Source organism: Podarcis vaucheri (assembly GCF_965113315.1).
Source record: "Podarcis vaucheri genome assembly, chromosome: 11".
Classification (NCBI taxonomy): Eukaryota; Metazoa; Chordata; class Lepidosauria; order Squamata; family Lacertidae; genus Podarcis; species Podarcis vaucheri.
In genome coordinates this window covers 32346622-32365844 of record NC_138749.1, presented here as the reverse complement: position 1 = coordinate 32365844, position 19223 = coordinate 32346622, and the positions used below count along the sequence as shown (strand labels likewise).

Genomic DNA, 19223 nt, shown 5'->3' with positions numbered 1-19223 from the left:
TGGGAACTAGACAAGTTGCCTGTTTGTGATATAGTATCCCTCTTGATAAAGGGACAGGTAGTTTGGGAAGCTCTTAGATCCAGCATTGTTGAGGGAGGCAAAAGTGTCCTTCCTATCGAGCAGCACCTTTTACCAATTCTGGCAGGTATTCAACAGCCGTTCCTGGACAGGCATAGTCTGCCCACAATGATCCACGCAATGGTAACCTCAGGGTTGGATTACTGCAATGCACCGTGTGGGCTAAAATTGGTATGGGAGCTGCAGCAGGTACAGAATGCTGTGGATAAGATGTGATGTGGAACAGCCTGCTCAGAACACATTACACCAATATTGAAAGAACTGCACTGACTGCATGCATGTTACCAAGCCAGTTCAAGGAACTAGTAGTGTGGCTATTTTGTCCTCCCCCTTCTAGCCTCCAGCATCAACCACACGCTGCTCTGCAGGGGCCTCCAGCTGATAAGAACAGTTTGTCAAAAGGCTGCAGGGGGAAGGAGATTTTTTTATTTATTTATTATTTTTTTTTAGGGGGAAGGGTCCTCCCTCTAACTCCAGCACAGCTGAAACTCCCCTGAGTGTAAGTGTGGCTTCAACTATATATATTTGCGTATTTCACACTAATGTTGACTGGCTTAAAATATATAATATCTAAAGTCTATCAAAACTAACAATCAAGTTTCTTCACTTCTGCCACCACCTGTCTAGAGTTGTCTGGTCCAAAAATGCCAGAAACTTTCTCAGAAATGCAAAGAAACACTTAGGCGGACCTTAGCTATTCAAGCTCTTTCATCAACTGAATAATACATTGGCAAATGTCTCCCCAACTTAAACTGATGTGGTCATTGTGGCAGAAAACGGAATCCCTTTAAGATGCAAGGTTCCAAAGCTTTGTAGGGCTTCTAGATTAAAATCAACACTTCTTGGTCCATAATCAAATCATGGATTATAGCAACTTTAATACATTAATTAACTTAATTACATTTGTTAATTAAAGTAATTAAGCTTGCATTAAACAGCACAAAGCAAATAATTGATTCTCAGCTAGCCGATAGGCCGAGTTCCTGAAGCCACTAGATCTGATTCTGTATATGATAGGGCTCATTTTTGTTCCATGTTTCTGCATAGGTTTATACTTACTTAGTTATTTTCTTCATCTCTTATTTGGCTTTCTTTCCTGTTATAACGTACTGTATAAAGAAGGTGGTAGCTTATGGCTTAGGAACGGAAAGCTATTTCACTCTGCTCTGTTGATAGCCGACTGTGGTGCTGCTGTTCTGTTTTGCTCACCTTAAGGAAGTAGCCAGGATAAAAGAAATGTGCTCCTCCCATACAGGAACACATTCCAAAGGATTATACTTTTTCTACTTGTTTTTCATTGGCATGGATACCTGGGCCATACCTAGAATCTATTGCATACAAACAGCACAGCCATGCTTCCTCTCATGTAGGGTGACTTTGAGACTCTGTCCTGACATAGCGCATATGGAAGGCATTGAGGCATTGCTCCTGACAGCTGTGAGTTACCCATGACTCACTTCCATAAAGTCTGGAAGAACTTCACCTTGGTATTGGACATTGGATCATATTCTCCCATACTCTCTTGGAGAGGCGAGCCATTGCCATAGCTGCCTTGCCAATATGCTTGTCTAGCTCAGTGTCAATGGAGAGGTTGCTGGTTGTGGTGGAACCCAAGGAGACAAAATTGACTACCATCTCAAGCATGTGACTACCAACGCTGATGCATGGAGTGCTAGTGATGTACAGTGGTACCTCGGGTTAAGAACTTAATTTGTTCCAGAGGTCTGTTCTTAACCTGAAACTGTTCTTAACCTGAAGCACCACTTTAGCTAATGGGGCCTCCCGCTACCGCTGCGCCGCTGGAGCACAATTTCTATTCTCATCCTGAAGCAAAGTTCTTAACCCGAGGTACTATTTTTGGGTTAGCGGAGTCTGTAACCTGAAGCGTCTGTAACCTGAAGCTTATGTAACCCGAGGGGTACCACTGTACTGACCCAGCATGTTGGTCTTCGTCAGAGCTGCAGACCCTGAGGAAGCTCTGCAGAAGCTCATGAACTGCTTTGCCCAAGCCTGCATGGAGTTTCGGCCTTAACACCAGCCTGACAAAGAAGGTAAAAAGGTAAAGGACTCCTGGATGGTTAAGTCCAGTCGAATTTGACTATGGGGTGCGGCACTCATCTCCGCTTTCAGGCCGAGGGAGCCGGCGTTTGTCCACAGACAGCTTTTCCGGGTCAGTTGGCCAGCGTGACTAAACCGCTTCTGGTGCAATGGAACACCGTGACGGAAGCCAGAGCGCACAAAAATGCTGCTTACCTTTCCGTCGCAGCGGCATCAATTTATCTCCTCTCGCTGCTATGCTTTTGAACTGCTAGGTTGGCAGGAACTGGGACAAATCAACCGGAGCTCACCCCATTGTGCGGATTTGAGCAAAGACATAACATCCTGGGTCAGGACATCGCCAGCACTCCACTCATCAGTTTTCATATTCAATCAGCAATTTCACTTTAGGTTTCTTCATGCAGGCTAAGATACAGTTACTATTCCTTCTCCCGGACTAGGACAAGCTTTAAACTCTCACCTGTGTAAGATACCTGCACCACTCCCAGTTTTTCTCTAACTAGAAATAATACCCACTTGTGAGGGTAGGTAAACACAGTTTTGCGGAGAAAGCAGGCACTGCAGTGGCTGACTTTGGGCTCTCAAATTTCAGTGGCGCCCTGTGTAACACTAAAATTCAGTTCTTCCTTGCATCTTGCACTCCGTTCTCCAGCACTGCTGTAGCACCCCCTGCAATGTGGTGCCCAGTGCGGCCATATGGGTCACACTACCCTAAAACCACCTCTGTGGAGTGGGAAGGGTTCAAGCTCCCGATATCCATTTTTCCAAAGCCCTAAATTATTATTTCCTCCTAAATTTTCTTGGATCTCAGCATTATCTGCTACTGAGAGCCATGTGATGGTACCTGTGTCAGGTTTATGTTGCCACTAAGAATGTGGTAAGATTAAAGCAAAGCATGGTATTTATTGGTGTGAAAGGAGATATTAATCCCACCCCTCCAGCTGGGTCTGTTCTCCCTGAAAATGGGAATAATGCAATCTTGCAATGCAGTCACAGCCAAGACCTCAGATGCAGACCTTTAAATATTTCTAGAACCAACAAGACCTAACCCTCTCTTCCATAGTAAACCATTTGCTAATTGCCCCCTTAGTCATTTAAGTTTATTTTCATCCTGCAACCTATGGATTGCGTTTGCTTTAATTCATGCTACCTTCTTCCATAATGCAGTTCAGGAAGCTTGTTCTCTAAGGACCTTTGTATTACAGCTGTGGCTTTCTTGGGAATCGTGATGAGCTCAGCAACGTCTGCCTTTAATGTTCAAAACAATCATTGAGCAATAAAAATTAGGGCTCTTTTTGCAATTATTGATTTTGTACTAAGATGAGTATCTCCCCTTCCCCTGGAAACTCATAAAATTTCAAATAGAAGCTTAAGTTGTTTCGTACTGCTACTCATGGTAGAAGGCTTTGAGGCGTATGATGTTTGCTTTGTATGTGTTTAGCACAAAAAGAAGAGCATTGACCAGACAATCTTTCAATCTAAGATTATGATAGATTAAGAAATGTTGACACTTCCATTCAGATTTTCCTTTGTGAAATTTAAGAGCGTTTTAATGGCTTACTGATTACAAATTGGTGCTGCTGTATTAAGATTGATATGGAATGTTTCATTAACCATATATCAGATGAGTCTCTTACTTTCAGTTTCTTGTAGGCTGGTTTAACTTCTTAAATTAGTCATGTAAACTGTCTGCCCATGGAAATCAGTATCACACAAGTTTTCCAAAGCTGTAACCATAAACCGGACCTAACATATCTAAGCTCCGGGTTACAGAAAGAGTTGTACTTGCCACATAATGCATCTGCGTGGAGCTTCACCTCTGATCTTTCCATGAGCTCTGAACATGATACTTGAAATGGCCTAAAGAGGACCACTTTGGGAGGTATTGTCGAGGCACGTTCAAAACAGTTTTTAGTTCATATTTCTTGGTCTGGGTATGTATGATTGCATTGCAGCCTATTTTGAAAGCTTTGGTATCGAAATTTCTTTAAGGAACCCACTGTAATACATTCAATGAGTATTTAAAATACGTTGTACACCAAAAGATAGCATTCAGTTTTGCCTGTGCTTTTTCTTGTCATACCACTTTAGTTGGCAAGAGTTGCAGAATTTAATGATTGAATTGCTAATCGGTAGACAAATTTTCAACTTGAAAAATAAACAAGCAATGTACAACCTGAGCTTATTGTCCTGCCCCGCCCCATTTTTGTTTAATCTGGGGGGGGGAATGCTTTATGCCAGCCTAATCACATTTAGTTCCTTATGTTCTTGGAATTTCACTGCACACTTTCTTAAGCTGGACATTATGTCAAAAACTTGGAAATGTAATTCGGTTCTTCTATATACAGGGTGCAAAAGTGACATCCAGTGGCCAATTACATTAATTAGAATAAGTTGTATTCCATAGGGCAGATTTCAGCAATTCATTAATAAAATGAAAGTAAATCTCCTTAAGTTTTATGCTCATAGGATTGTGCTGTCAGATGTCTTTGCATTACTTCAGTCTCACACAATTACAAAATGTTCTGTTCAGATGAAGACTTTAGAAATTAAATCTAACGGGAGGCATAATAATTTTTGTAGTGGATCCCTGCTTGTTCTTCATCAGGAGCTTTATTTCCTATTTGCTCAGTTTGAAGGATGTCTAAAGGTAGCTAATTTCACCCTCTGTTTCACTTAGGAAACCTAATTTCTTTTGTTTGTTTCAAAAATTAACATCTTTTTTCGCCAAGAAGCATGGGAAAAATATTGATCTGTTTGTAAGTTAATCTTATTTTAAAGCTTTTGGTAAACTTTCAACATCATAAGGTTATATTTACAACATTATTACCAATAGAACAGAATACCCCACAAATACAGCACTGAAGTGTAGAAATGTTCATTCTGACAGAATTTCAATTTTTACACATAGTGAAACTGCTTTACAATGGCTGTGGAAGACAGTGGAGACAAAGTGAGGGTTCATTTTCTCCCTTCCACCTGCCTATCCATGCAGCGTGTTAATTTTCCCCATCCTAGTTCTTGCTTTACCAAAATTCAGCATGATCCAAGTTCAGTTGGGTCACTGGCTCTTTTAAATTAGCCTAAAAGTAGCCACAATAGCTTGTGAGGTAGACCAGGGCCATAATGCTTGGGGGACACAAAAGGCTACACCCCCCCAAAGCTATTTTATGCCACAGAAGGGAGCAGGGAAAAGACTGGTACCACATGGGTACCAAGCTCATATTGCAGCTGCTTTTAAGCAAAGAGCAGGATGTAAATAGATCATGTCTGGTTCAATCTGCAATGTTCTTAACTGTGTTTGGGTCTTGCCCATAATGCCATGCCCTGCTTTGAATATTGACAGCTTCGGCTGACCCATGCTTATTCCTTGTTTTGTACAGAAGCTTAAATTTGGACAGAGCTGTAGTAAAAGCATATACAAAGAGATGGTTGAACTGGGCTTCGGTTAAGATAAATTAGTATTAAGATTTAAAAATCTGAAGCTTATTCCATGTGCAAGTGTAAGGCAGCCATTTAGTCAAGGAATTTAAGTTTGAGCTTAACAGTTTCACTTGTGTATTTTGAAAATGAGGGCTAATGATTAAAAATGGAAACTATGAAAAATGTCATGCAGAGAATTCCTTTCTGCCTTGCCACACTGTGGTCAAAGTAGTATTTTGGTTTTATGCCTATTGTGCAATGACAAAGGTTTATTTTCCCTTTGTTCTTTTCAGAGCGCTGCAGCAGCTCCCAGTCCAGTGCTAGGAAACATTCCCCCAGGAGATGGCATGCCAGTAGGTCCTGTACCACCCGGTTTTTTTCAGGTATTCAGACAAATTATGAATTTTAGGACTTAGAAATGGGTTGGTAGCATTATTTGGCACTGCCAGAAAAGAGTATCACTTCAAATTCTGTATAAAATGCATAGTATTTAAGAACAATAGCAGGTGGGATGGGGAATTAGGACAGGTTCAGTGATGAATAAAAGGCAAGCTTTAAGCTGTTTTATTTCAGGAGTTGGAAATTGTGAAACAGTGCAGTGATATTCACTGTTATAGAATATTAGATGTGCAATAGTTCCTTAGTCTAATTATGTAATAGGGGAGGTATTTTCTACACTAACATAAGGAACTGGTTACTTAATATTGTCTTCTAACTGAAATAGCATTATTCTTATACATTGCAGGTTAGCAGTGTTTTGGAAGAACAGTAGAATAATGCAAATTCAAACTAGCAGTTTGAAGTTCAGAAACTCTAGGAAGCTGTTTTTACTCTTTAACAGGTAGCTATGTAAATTTGTGTATAGGTGTGTTTTTGGTCTGCTCTCATATCAGCAGTCCTGCTACTAATTAGTTACATTAAGATAAGTGAGAAAAACATTAGGTTAGGAAGCAAGTTACAGGAAGCTTCTTCTCTGAAAGAGAGACTAGAAAACCAAGTTAATGGGAGTGTACTGCCTTCATTGACTATTTCTGACTTCAGGCATAGAGCACAATAATAATTCAGGGTACACCATAATATATATTATGTTCTATTGTGTAAGTCGGAGAGAGGTGTTGGTTTACTTATTGTAACAGTCTGATGAGCACAGAGAGAAATTTAAAAAAAAATAAAAGTAGTATTTTCTGTTAAAACATCAATTCTGGTAAATGCCATCTCTTTTCTAAAAGTGAAAACAACGAAAATGACACCACCGGAGTGGGCTGAATCTGTGTGCTTTATTAGATGTTTCAAGTGGACAGATTATAGGGGAACTATAAAAACTAGATCTTATATATCCATTTGAAAACCTTCAGTGAGAGACCATTTTTTAAATATCAAAAATTAATATAAATACAAGTTTGGACGACTATGCAGGTTTTCTAAAAATTGTCTAATTATCATAAGTAAAACTGCAGTACTCTGGAAAGAACTTGTGTTATTTGGACCCATGTCTTTTAAAGGTTTGTCCTCTGTTCTTTTTCCACCTGTGTCTACCCCTTGGGATTTCCTTTCTGTGTGATGCTTCAGATCCTTGATAATACCATCCAGTTCATTTAACCACAACCTATGACCTTTAAGGTTTTTTACTGAAGCAAAAGGATTAATTCCATCCTTGTATAAAAACTGTAGTGATTTGAGGATTATATTGTCCATTTGAGAGCAATTCTTTTGTCTCTCCACTTTTCCGCATTTGGTAACACAGACCAGTGAAATTGTTGGTCACTTACCCAGGAGTAAAGAGACCTACTCTGGGCTTATTCTTGGGAATTACATTGCAACAAAGAACAAAACTAACATAGAAGGGAGCTTTTCTCTATTAGATACAGATTGTTGAAATTTAACACTAGGAGATTATGTTTCTACCAGTGCAATTTATATGAGATAGATGGCAAGGATTATAGTTTTGAGGTTTCAGCTGCCTTTTTGGTGACTTTTTCAGTGTCTCAGTGGTGTTGTTTGAAGTATGTTTATAAAATCGTGTTGTTGATTGTGGCTGGTGGCCTTTTTGGATAATAGAGTTAATCTTTATATAGGTTATGCTATTTTTACTTAAAGTTGCACTGTTGGGTGGATTTTAGCATTGTTTAATTATATTTATATATTTTGATGATTTCAATTCTTTAAAAAGTGTTTTATGGGAGTTATTCAACTAGATATATAGCATTTTAATTTTTTAGTAATGCCCTTGCCACTCAAAATGCATGAGGTCTAATAAAACCACTTTTTTCAGTGCACCTTGTAGGTGTCTGTCTTTGTTGCTTTGGTGTTAATACCTCCCTCCTCCTTTCCTTATTATTTTTAAATGATCTGATTTTAAAAGTGAATTGGAATTTAATTCAAACATATTGAAGACTACACTTAAATGCTTTTGAAATTGAATCATCACTACTTTTTTCCACTGAAAAAAGTATCTTACCTTAGGTAAAGCGTCATAACTAAATGCAATGCAGAACATGGGTCTGGTTCACACATCACACTCAACCATGATTTGGCATAATGTACAAGAGCAGGAATGAATGGTGGTGAGCCTTGGGTTCACCAGACCTCTCGTCTTCTCTTTCTTGTTTGTTTTAAACTCAACATAGTTAATAATAACCATAATTTATTGGTCCAGATGATATGACAAGCCACAGATGAGCAAAAACAGAGATTCAAAAATTCTTCTGACCATGTGTGTAGACAATGGGATGGAGACCATACAAACTGGATATTTGCTATTGCTTGTTCCTGCTTGTGTTGTGTCATATTAAAACATTCAGTGTGGTGTGGGTACATGAATGCAGCCATAGTAGTAGTACTAGACATGGCACAAGGGTTTCAGACAGGAGTCTTTCCTGGAAGATGCTGGGGACTGAAGCAATGACCTTCTGCATGCAAACCATTTGCTATCCCTCAGGCTGTGATATTTTGCTAGAACATTGTCACTCCCTAATGTAGTTTAACCCCTTTTTATTGAACACAGAATTGTTCTAGCGCTGTTCAGTCCTTAGCTGCAGTTAATGAGCTAGCATGACAGACACACCACTCTCTCTTTCCCACACATATAAAATAATGAGCGGCATAGGTCCTCTATGCAGACAATATACACAACAACAATAATAAAGCTGTAGTCACACTTAAAGGACTTAATGGAACTGTTCCAAATTGTCTTAGGGAAATCTTTTCTCCTGCCACCCAGAACAAAATTGGAACTGTTTTCACATTAGGTTTGACTCATTGTCTAAACACAGTTCTACAAAGTTCTATCACTGTAAGTAGTGCAACAATAAAACGGCTAGCACACAAATCCAAATTGGGATTCCTGCATTTCAGGGGGTTGATGATCCTTGGGTTCCCTTCCAACTTTACGATTCTGTGATTTGATCTGCATATTTCAAGGCTTCCGGTTCCACTCTGCCTTAATGGCGGCAGACCCCACGACAGCGGGAGATCATTGGCGAAGAAAAAACAAGGATGATTGAGGGTAATTATCCTTGAAAATTTTCCCCAGGGACAGAGGAGAATGGGGTTCACTCACAGTTCATCTCAGTACCTGGCTCTCAGTCTGTCATGAAATGCAGGGGGCAGGGAGTCACTGTGTGCAGAAGTACTTTGCCTGCTGAAAACCCTCCAACACTGCCATTAAGAAGCAGAGGTTCTCCTGTCAATTAGAGCTTAATTGGACTAAAGTACATGTGTGTGCTAGAAGAGATGAGATCACAAACTACAAGACAAAACCAACTGCGAGGACTTTAAGTTCTGAACTTGATAAGACTTCATTCGTTGCAAAAGACATGGAGGGGGGAGCCTACAGTTTCTTTATTCAAAGTTTTTTTCTCTACATTTATGATTTGGCAACCCTCCTCTGAGTGTTAGTTCAAATTATATTTGTACACACGAGGATGGAAGAAATTGGATTATATATATGGAATATAACATTAAACAGAACTGTGTGTGTAGGAAAAAGGGAGGGAAACACTATTTTGCAAAAGGTTTACAATGGAAACTTAGAGCTGACTCTTCCCCATCCTTTATTATTTATGGAGTGAACTGAATAACACTAAGAGGACTTGGAATTTAATTTAATTGGTAGTATAATTGCTTATATATCTTCAGTTGGAAGGAAAGATGAAAGGAGTCTGTGAACTTGTCAAGGAACTGATAAGGTTCATTACTGAGTGATCTGCAGTTTGACAGACCGCTCTCCTTCCCAGGCTGAGAGGGAAAATGGTAAAAACAGGTTATTTATTGGGACAGAGTGATTTTTGCAGCTGTTGTTAAAGTTGCAAAACAACGAAGCATAGGATAGAGCAATGGATAAACTTCTGGAACAACAATGGGATATCAGCCCCGCCCAAGGCATGATGGATAACAGCAACAACTGGGGGAAAGAAAGACATAACATCTTACAAGGACAGGAAGAAACACCATGGGCAGAATAATTGCCACACACAGGAAGAACAAGGATTGAGTTTGAGTTCCTCACTTGTAGTTTTATAAATCATTTAATATGTCAACATGAGTAGAAGTTATTAATATTGCAGTTGTTGTATAAGGGATTATTATTCTGACCGGAATGTAATGGAAATTATTAAGATTTTGGAACGCAGAAATCGAGCAAATAATTAAGCCATCAGTTCTAGCATGAGGGGGGCCACTTTATCTAAATTATATAATTTGATTTTTGAACGGTTGGTATTAATAATTGTATTATAAATTGGTATGTTATATTGAGACTATTATTGGATTGTAATTGAAAACTAATAAAAATTATTATTAAAAAATAATCTGCATGTTTCAAGACACTGATAATTTCTGAAAACAAATTAATCTAAAGGGGCATTGCCATATTACAGGGATCTATTGTCTAAATAAGTTTACCTTTTCTTTCCTTAATATATTGATCAATATAACAGTTAAGACCATAAAATTATGCACTCATTCTGCTTGGGGAAACTGTAATAGACAACAAAAGAAAAAAAAGTTTTCACCAAAAAATACCAACTTTGAAGAAACTGGTAGATGCCAATGGCACTGAAAGGTACATAAAAGAACAGATGGGCTATATAAAGCTGAGTAAAGTATCGGTCATCAGGAAGGCACAATGGGTCTCTTATGATAGTCAATTTTAATAATAGGCTAGTTCAAAAACAATGTTTCCAGCATAGTTAAAGGGGAGATGTCACCATGTTTTTTTTATTTTAATGTATTTTTAATCTCCTGTTGGAAGCCGCCCAGAATGGCCAGGGAAACCCAGCCAGATGGGCAGGGTATAAATAAATAATAATAATAATATTAAACGGAAATTATTGTGAGCTCCCTGACTGACAGAAGGAAATACCTCATGATATTTTTTTTGGAATACAAAGTACCGGTAGTTTTCAGAAATGTATTCCAGGGAACCCTAGGATTCCTTAGAAGTTCGATAAGAAGGTGGACAAACTTTTTGCAGTGGCAGCTAGCTCACAGTTATCAACCTTCCCTGGCGATGTGTTGCTGCAGAAGTGTTGGATGTTCTTTAAACTTCCCTCTCAATTTGCACAGGTCTCACCAGTGCTGTCTGTACTGTGCCCTAAATTGTAGGTGTGTAGCAGAAATCTTGGCAGCATCTTAGGTTTCTGTGGCACACATTCTCATCAGGTTTCTGCATACAGAGCTAATTTTGAGTGCAGTTTGAAATTTCCACAAACATATGCAAAGAAAATAGCTATTCCGCATGTGGATTCCTATTTAACGTAACTAGCTGTGCTCATTGCTTTGTGTATTGCTTGCATATTTGCATACAGAGCTGTACAAGTGACCTTTGAAACATGACACCCAACTGTTGGACAGAATTTTCCAAATACTTTTAGATTGCATATCCTTAATTGCTATTATTTTTTTATTACTAACTTGAAGTATTAGACACTTAACAGACTCTCCTAACCACTTACTGCAACTTCCATGTTCTTTACTTTCTTGAATAGTAAGACATACTAGGATTCTTTCTGAAGGAAGTTATTAAAGACTCACTGTGTGACTATAATGACAAATATATAGGTAGCAAAGAACAAGCAGCCACACACATAGTGCTGGCTTTAAAGTAGTGATAGCATTCATCTACCTTTTCCCTCCCACATAAAGATCACATAACCAAGAAGGTTGCTTCTTACCAACCAGTAGCAGAAGATTTTTTCCTGTCTGCAGGATCCCTGCCACCTTAATACACAAGAGCATAAACTCATGGAAAAAGGGAGTGAGACTGTTCCATTGAGAACCTTTGTGTTGAATTGCATTTATAAGAGAGGGGAAAGTAGAGGAAGAAATGAGCTGGAATGAGCCACAGGAGAAGCAAGACATCTGGGGCCATCATTTTTAGAGATGCTGAGCTTGCACAAGTAGTTCATAGTTCTGATGCTCAACACATGAGGGGAAAAGAATCATTGAAGGAAACATTTTCAGGCATTAGGGATTGCAGTCTCCTGCTATATGTGCTATTGGCTTTGAGTCTAGGACGTTGTGAACTAGTATGTGTGGGGAATTCATGCTGGGGTGAAAATACTGAAACCGAGTTTCCATGTTTGTTTTCTGTGGCTGCTACAAAAAAGCCATTTCCTGTTCTAGTACCTGTGCCATTTTTGCCATAAGGGTCAACCTGTGCCAATATGTGAATGCTACACTTTGGACCATAGGATGCAGTACAGAATCTAAATATCATTCTTCACAGCAGGCACCACCAAAACAGAAGCTTTCAGTTGTGGCTAATATGTAATATGTGAATGAGCATCAAGTGTAATCAGTATGTGATGTTGCCACATGGCTGCCATAGCCAGTGGTTCTATATTTAGTGCTTTCCTGGTGCTTCCAAGCCTCATGTTGACAGGTATGTGCTGAAGGGCAGGGGCCAGGAATATTGGCAGCTTCCACACCACATGGTGCAAACTGCTTAAATTTCACCTGTGGAAGGGAATCTTGTAGTTGTACTAACCACATTGTATATGCTTAGCAGTATAAGGCCTGTTTCATGGGTTATTCAATAGCTTTGGGTTATAATTCTAAACACCGTCAGGAGTAAGCCCCATTTAACGCAATGGATTTTATTTCTGAGTAGGATTGCTCTGTACGGATTTTTTTTTTAAAAGAGAAACAAATAGAAATAAGGCAGAACTGGGCTAAACAAAAACTACTCAAACAGCTATTTATCTCAATTTCAAGACCCATGTCCATTATTTGACTTCGGGGGTGGGGAGGTTTGTCGTGAAATGCTAGCAAAAGTTCCTTTTGAAATTGGTGTTTGAAATAACTGCAGTGGAATTGTGCCTCATTGCATGGTGTGTGCATGTCTCCCAATTTGCTCTCTTGGTACATGTGGATTTGCTTATGCTTACGACAGGTAGTGATATAATCTCATCATGTGTCAGGAGGCAATGCCACAATGCTTCCAGTATAGAACTTTATTGGTTACATAATAACACATAATGTTATTAATAGAAGTCATTGCTAGTCACAGCGACATTAGTTACTTTTCAGAGGCAGTGGAACATACCTCTTTCCATTGTCTTTTACAGGGGTTTGATACAATTGAGCCGGCTGGAGGTTAATGGATAGTCTGCCTGCCCTTTTAAGAAGATAGCAGAATGTTTTACTTGTTGTTATTTTATGTTGTCTCTCTCTGGGATTGTGAATAGATGAAGAGTGGAATAGAAATGGGAATGAATGAATAAAAATGAATAGAAAATACTCCCATGTAATATCCATTTGTGCATTCCTTCTAAAGAGTATATATATATATATATATGCCACTTTAAAACAGAATATTGAAAAGGCTGATAGTTTTCTGTTTTAGAAAATTTACTTGTTAGTGATTAGGACTGGGTTTAAATAGATTTCATTTGCTCCCAGATGCGTCTGCTGCTGGACAGTGTCTGCCTTCCAATCATTAGTCGAAATCTGGTGTTAGAGCAGTCATATATTTGTATGCACAATTACTATTGTTCATGTTGTTGGCTGGTAATGCTTATTGCAGTACCTGAGCCTCAAACTCTTGACCTATATTTGGCCCAACCCTCAGTGATGCATGAATGTAAAATGGATAGGGGAGAAGGCAATATTTATCTGGTGGCAGTTCTTCTGCCTTCTGTGGTGCCTCAACCTGGGGGTGCATTTTGGAGGTACAGGGAGCTGCTACTGGAAGGGAGAAGTGAAAAGCTCCTGTACATGAGCTGAACACTGCCTGTGGTGCTCTGGAGCCAGCACGTAGATTTCCACCCCTCCTTCCCCAAGTCAAGTCATGCAGAGAATAGAACACAGTTCATATTTAACTCACCAGGGAGATGCTGTAAGGATGTTAACTCTTGAAGCTCTGAGAGAAAGATTTTCTCAGATACCCAGAGGCAAATAACCAGTGGCTAAACCTCTGCTAGTGACTGATGAAAATTAATGTTGGTGTGATAGCTAGAACATATAAGAAATGTGAAAACAGTAATAACTGCATGATTGCTTTGTTATGTGGACAGTTTCTTGGTGTATTATGGGGCATATTAACAGAATTTAAAATTGCCGAATTATCAGGTGTTGTTACCAGTGCCATTCTTATATGATAGTACATCGATGAGAAAATTTGTTGATGGCTAGTTTCAAAGTCACATTTTATATGCTGTTCTTATGTAAAAGCTTGTGGAAATGAGTATATGAAGTATATAAGATTATCTTGCCATCTAGTGGCTACTGTATTCCCTGCATTTTCACTTAACGGTTGGTATTGGGATTGAAGTGTAGTTTATCTAGTTTATAGTTATAGTGTATGTAAGATACAATTACATGTTAAGGAAGGATTTCAAAACACTATAAAGTCAATGTGAGATTTTCTATTTTTCTATGGCATATTGAGTACAGTAAGTTACAATAGCCCTATTGCCACATTGTTGTTGATACAAATTACTAAATGCAAGACTTATTACCAGTTCAATTTTCTTTCTGATTAAAATGGGTTGAATAGAATATATTAATAAAATAATCTTAAATATTAATGAGTGGCTTTAAAATGATTAGCTTTTCTTCAGATTCTAGTCTACAAAGGATCTTGAAGTTGTATGTATTGTAAGTTACCTTGTGCTAATGATATTAATAGCTTTTGCAACTTACATATAGAATGTGGAATTATTTCAGAAAAGATATATTTGTCTCTCTTGAATGCTGCCCTCTTCAGAGTCAGCGAAGGATATGTTCCTGGTATTTTCTGTGTGGTTCACACATCGAGACCCTTGCATCCGCATTTGTCTCAGTGACCAGAGTTCTTTCCTTCAGCTCCGTACCTGGGAAGTTCTGGAAAGCTTGTGAAAACATATTGTGATTGTCTCCTCATTTTGGTGACAGAATGAAGTGTCCTGAAGTTATGGAACCCAATTATTGCAGGAGACAAACTAACATTATACAGTTTCCAAATGCTGCTGATCCCATTTGCGGAGGTTTATTGAATTTTTTAAAATTTATTTTTAAATGAGCAGATTACTTGAAGGCAGGATATCATTTTCCTGAAACAATTCTTTTTATCATCTGGAAAGGCACTTGTTTCACCTTTGCATTAATCAGCATGTCTCTGATAATCCAGTTTTGACTCATTCTCTTTGACTATTGAAAAAAATCAGTGGTATGAATCCCAGGTGTTGTCTTCTGCCCTGTGGAGAATGGGAAGGTGGTGTTTGAACCATTATGAGTTAAATTATATGGAGATGCTGTTATACTTTTTAGACAGGGAGATGACATGAAGAAGTTCACCAAGTATTTGTGTGGTATGGGTTAAAACATGGCATACAAATATATTTTGTCAAGATTATTGTGTCTGAGGCAGACAAATTATACAAGTGCTTTGTAACTTGATTCACAGGCCAATCTTAGGAGACTTTTGGGTTTTGCATTTGTTTGCTGTATGAGTTAGTGTGAGAATACCTGAAATTCATAAAAACCATGTTGGGGATATTTTGGGAAGAAGTACCGTATTTTTCGTCCTATAGGGCGCACCGGCCCATAGGACGCACCTCGTTTTTTGGGGGGGGGAATGAATAATAAAAAATTATTTCCCCCCCCCCCACCGTGGCTGCTGCCCCAAGCCTTGCGCACACCTGCCCGAAGCACGGGGCACCACCGGAGGGCTCCCCGTGCTTCGGGCGACAGGCTGCCACCCCAAGCCTCGCGCGCTCGGCGGGACCTCCTGCCGGGCGCGCAAGGCTTGCGGACACTCACCCGAAGCAAGGGGAGCCCTCCGGAGGGCTCCCTGTGCTTCGGGCAACAGGCTGCCGCCCCAAGCCTCGTGCGCTCAGCGGATAGCTTGCGGATAGCTTCCTGAAGCCTGGAGAGCGAGAGAGGTCGGTGCGCACCGATGCCTCTCGCTCTCCAGGCTTCAGCGAAAGCCTGCATTCGCCCCATAAGACGCACACGCATTTCCCCTTCATTTTTGGAGGGGGAAAAGTGCGTCCTATGGGGCGAAAAATACGGTACTTCTGAATAGTCTTGCTGTAAGAAAGAGTTGTCTTTATTTTTATCTAAATATATATTGTGGCAGAGCTGGATTCCTTTAAAACGAGCTATGTATATGGACAGTAGTGGATTGCCAGACCTTTCATGGCCAGCAAAGGCATATTGGAGAAAAATTGCATAGTGATTGTAGGACAATTCAATTCATAGTGAATTCATCCATGTTTGGCACTTTTTTGAAGCTACATTCTCTTTTAGGTTTACTACCCCTTAGGAAACACAAACTAATAAATTCCTAGATTGTTTTATTCATTCATCCTGCTGTGTTCCAAAGTTAACAGTACATAAAAATATAGGCCAACACTCAAATGAGCCATTTATTAGTTCCCCGCTGTACATGAACTTGTTACAATGCATAACAGATTATTATGTGCTGCTGGAACCACAGCCACTTTCCCATTTCACAGTTTCCTTCACACTTCACCTTCAAAGGTGCGCTCTTCCACTGTCTCCAAGACAGACGGATGCCAACTAATAATTTACCATGATGCGCAAACAAGCTCACCATCTATTAGAGGTGCATTTAATGAAGTACTGTACATGTGTGCAGATATAAAAATATAACATAAACTAAGCCAAATTTCTGAATAACACAAAAATAGCTCTAGTGTTAGTGGATGTCCCCACTGGTGTCAGTGTTGGAGGCAGATCCACGGTCACAAGTGGTGGTCCTTCTTTGGCTTGTACAAAATTCACGCTGATCAGTTCTACTTCATTTATCAGTATAATTGAATAAAGTAAAGACTTGTATTGATGACAGGCTGATTTTCTGAAGCTTATGGAGGATGAGTGGTGCTGGTGGTGTTTAAATTGGCCTTAACATGCTGTTCTGTGCTCCATTGTTTTATTTAGAAAGTTCTTTAGCGAATGTAGTTGCATCAATTTTAGCTTGTTTCTATGTACTTTCAAAACAGATAATTATTTAAATTGGGCAAATGTATATAATATAATTTTCAGTTTAGAAGCAAAGCATAAATGTTTTTTGTGGATTTGCATTGTATTCTTGTTGGATTTTTCCTAGTAAAGCAATCCTGTTATGATACATAAACTATTAATTTAAGCATCAGTATATAAATGCAGCCTCTTATGTACAATTTCCTTTTAAGGTTTTAGTAACAAGAACCACAGGAGTTCAGTTTTCTAGTTTCAGAATTTAGGAACAAAGACATATTCTGAAACCAGCTTTGTCATAGAAGTGGTCCTGCTGGTTATGGGGTTACTCATGGACTCTCTATTTTGCAATCACTAGTGTGATTCGTGTTGTTATAGTATATTGTACCTTTTCAACATAGGTTAGCCAGTTTTCAAACACTCAAGAGACACCTAGTGTAAAGGAACAGAATACATCGATTTCATGGAAATAGCTTCAGAAAAACTAAATGTTTATATAATGTACCTAATCCAGAGTCATCTTGCATAAGCAATGGTTCGCTCCTTGATGTGAACATTGTGTGCTCCTTCCAGAATGTTCATGTGACATTCTTATTAGCAAGAAAGTCTGTTGCCACAGGAGTGCTCTACAGTGGTGCCTCGCAAGACGAAATTAATTCGTTCCGCAAGTTTTTTCTTCTTGCAAGTTTTTCGTCTTGCGAAGCACGGTTTCCCATAGGAATGCATTGAAAATCAATTAATGCGTTCCTAGGGAAACCGCTTGCCAGGCTGGCGGTGCGGAGAAGGGCTTTTCTCCGCACCGCAAGCCTTCAGGACAGGTACGGGAACAGAGGGGAAGGCGCGCAGCGCTTTCCCTCTGTTCCCGGGGCTTGCGTGGGAGGAGGGTTTTTCCTCCCCACCGCCAACATTCAGAACAGCATTCTGAATGTTGGCAGTGGGAAGGAAAACCCTCCTCCCACCCCAAGTCTTCAGGAAAGCCATCCGATGCCGGGCGGCGGGAGAAGGTGTCTCCCCCCCCACCCGGCATCAGAGCTTCGTTCCGATGCCGCGCGGCGGGAGGAGGCGTTCCCCCCGGCATCGGAGCTTCGTTCCGATGCCGCGCGGCGGGAGGAGGCGTTCCCCCTCCCCCGCCCGGCATCGGAGCTTCGTTCCGAAGCCGGCGGCAGGAGGAGGTCCGAGCGCTTCCCCGCTGTCCCTGAGATTTCCCTATGGGTTGTCGTCTTGCGAAGCAAGCACATAGGGAAATTTGTTTTGCGAAGCGCCTCCAAAACGGAAAACCCTTTCGTCTAGCGGGTTTTCCGTCTTGCGAGGCGTTCGTCTTGCGGGGTACCACTGTATGTTCTTTTGTACATACTTTTTGTTTGGATTAGAGACGACTGTGTAATATACAAATGGTGCACATTTTTGGCACTGCAAACTGGGTAGAGAGAAGAAGAAAAATATTCTTACAAATTACGTTTAGGGCTAGGACCAGATTTCTTGGGGAAGGGGCAAGTTGCTGTGAGGTTGACAGTTCCCTCTTACCCAAGCACAGGATAGAGCCCAGCCTCTATATGCTTTCTCTGCCTCCACTGCTTTGTGGTGGTAGTAACACACTCTGTTGCCTGCCATGTTTTAGCAGTGGATGGAAGATGGCACTTTTAACAGGATCTAAGCTATGCTCCTTCCTGTGGTTGCCACCTGCCATCTTAAGTTACTGATTACGCAATGTCCCAACCTATAGATTCCTATAGATTTCATTGGTCTGTAGCCCAAAGCATTATATGCCCCAGCTGTGTTTGCCAGTTTTTGAAGACTCACCTCTTTACGTAGGCGTTCCCTTGATTTCTCAACCTGAGTCCTGCTGTGTTTTAATCACACTGTTTTATTGTGTATTTTAATTAAGAATACATATATTTTAATGGTAGGTGTGTCTTAGTTTTTATACTTTGCAAATTCCTTAGCCTACTTTGGCATGTTGTTTAACATGGGAGACAGTCACCATGGATGGGAGGCAAGCTAGGCTCTTGTTCAGAAGTGGAACAGCTGCCCATTACTAGAAAAAGCATTGGGGGAAAGAGGTAAATGGCATCATGGCTGGGCCAGTGAGGGGCCATTGGACTGTGTCCAACCTGGCTGACTGCTAGTGCCAGGCCCAAGTAAGCTGAAAAAAAATCAAGCAGTGTAAAAGATAGCTATAGGTACTATTCAGAGCACAAATGATAGTGTAATGCAGTTGAAGTCCTGTCAGTATGGTTGTA

At 40.1% G+C, this 19223-nt stretch overlaps 1 protein-coding gene across 9 annotated transcripts in view; it reads left to right on the top strand.

The window, feature by feature from the left end:
* SSBP2 (single stranded DNA binding protein 2) overlaps positions 1-19223 on the top strand; it is a 136684-nt gene that overhangs the window by 78894 nt on the left and 38567 nt on the right. For 6 of the 9 annotated variants that reach the window (XM_082192002.1, XM_082192003.1, XM_082192004.1 and 3 more), the window contains exon 5: positions 5853-5942. The exons of the other annotated variants lie outside the window; for them this stretch is intronic. In XM_082192002.1, coding sequence (XP_082048128.1) covers positions 5853-5942 — 90 coding nt within the window. The remainder of the gene's footprint in view (positions 1-5852; positions 5943-19223) is intronic. 9 annotated transcript variants of the gene reach the window in all.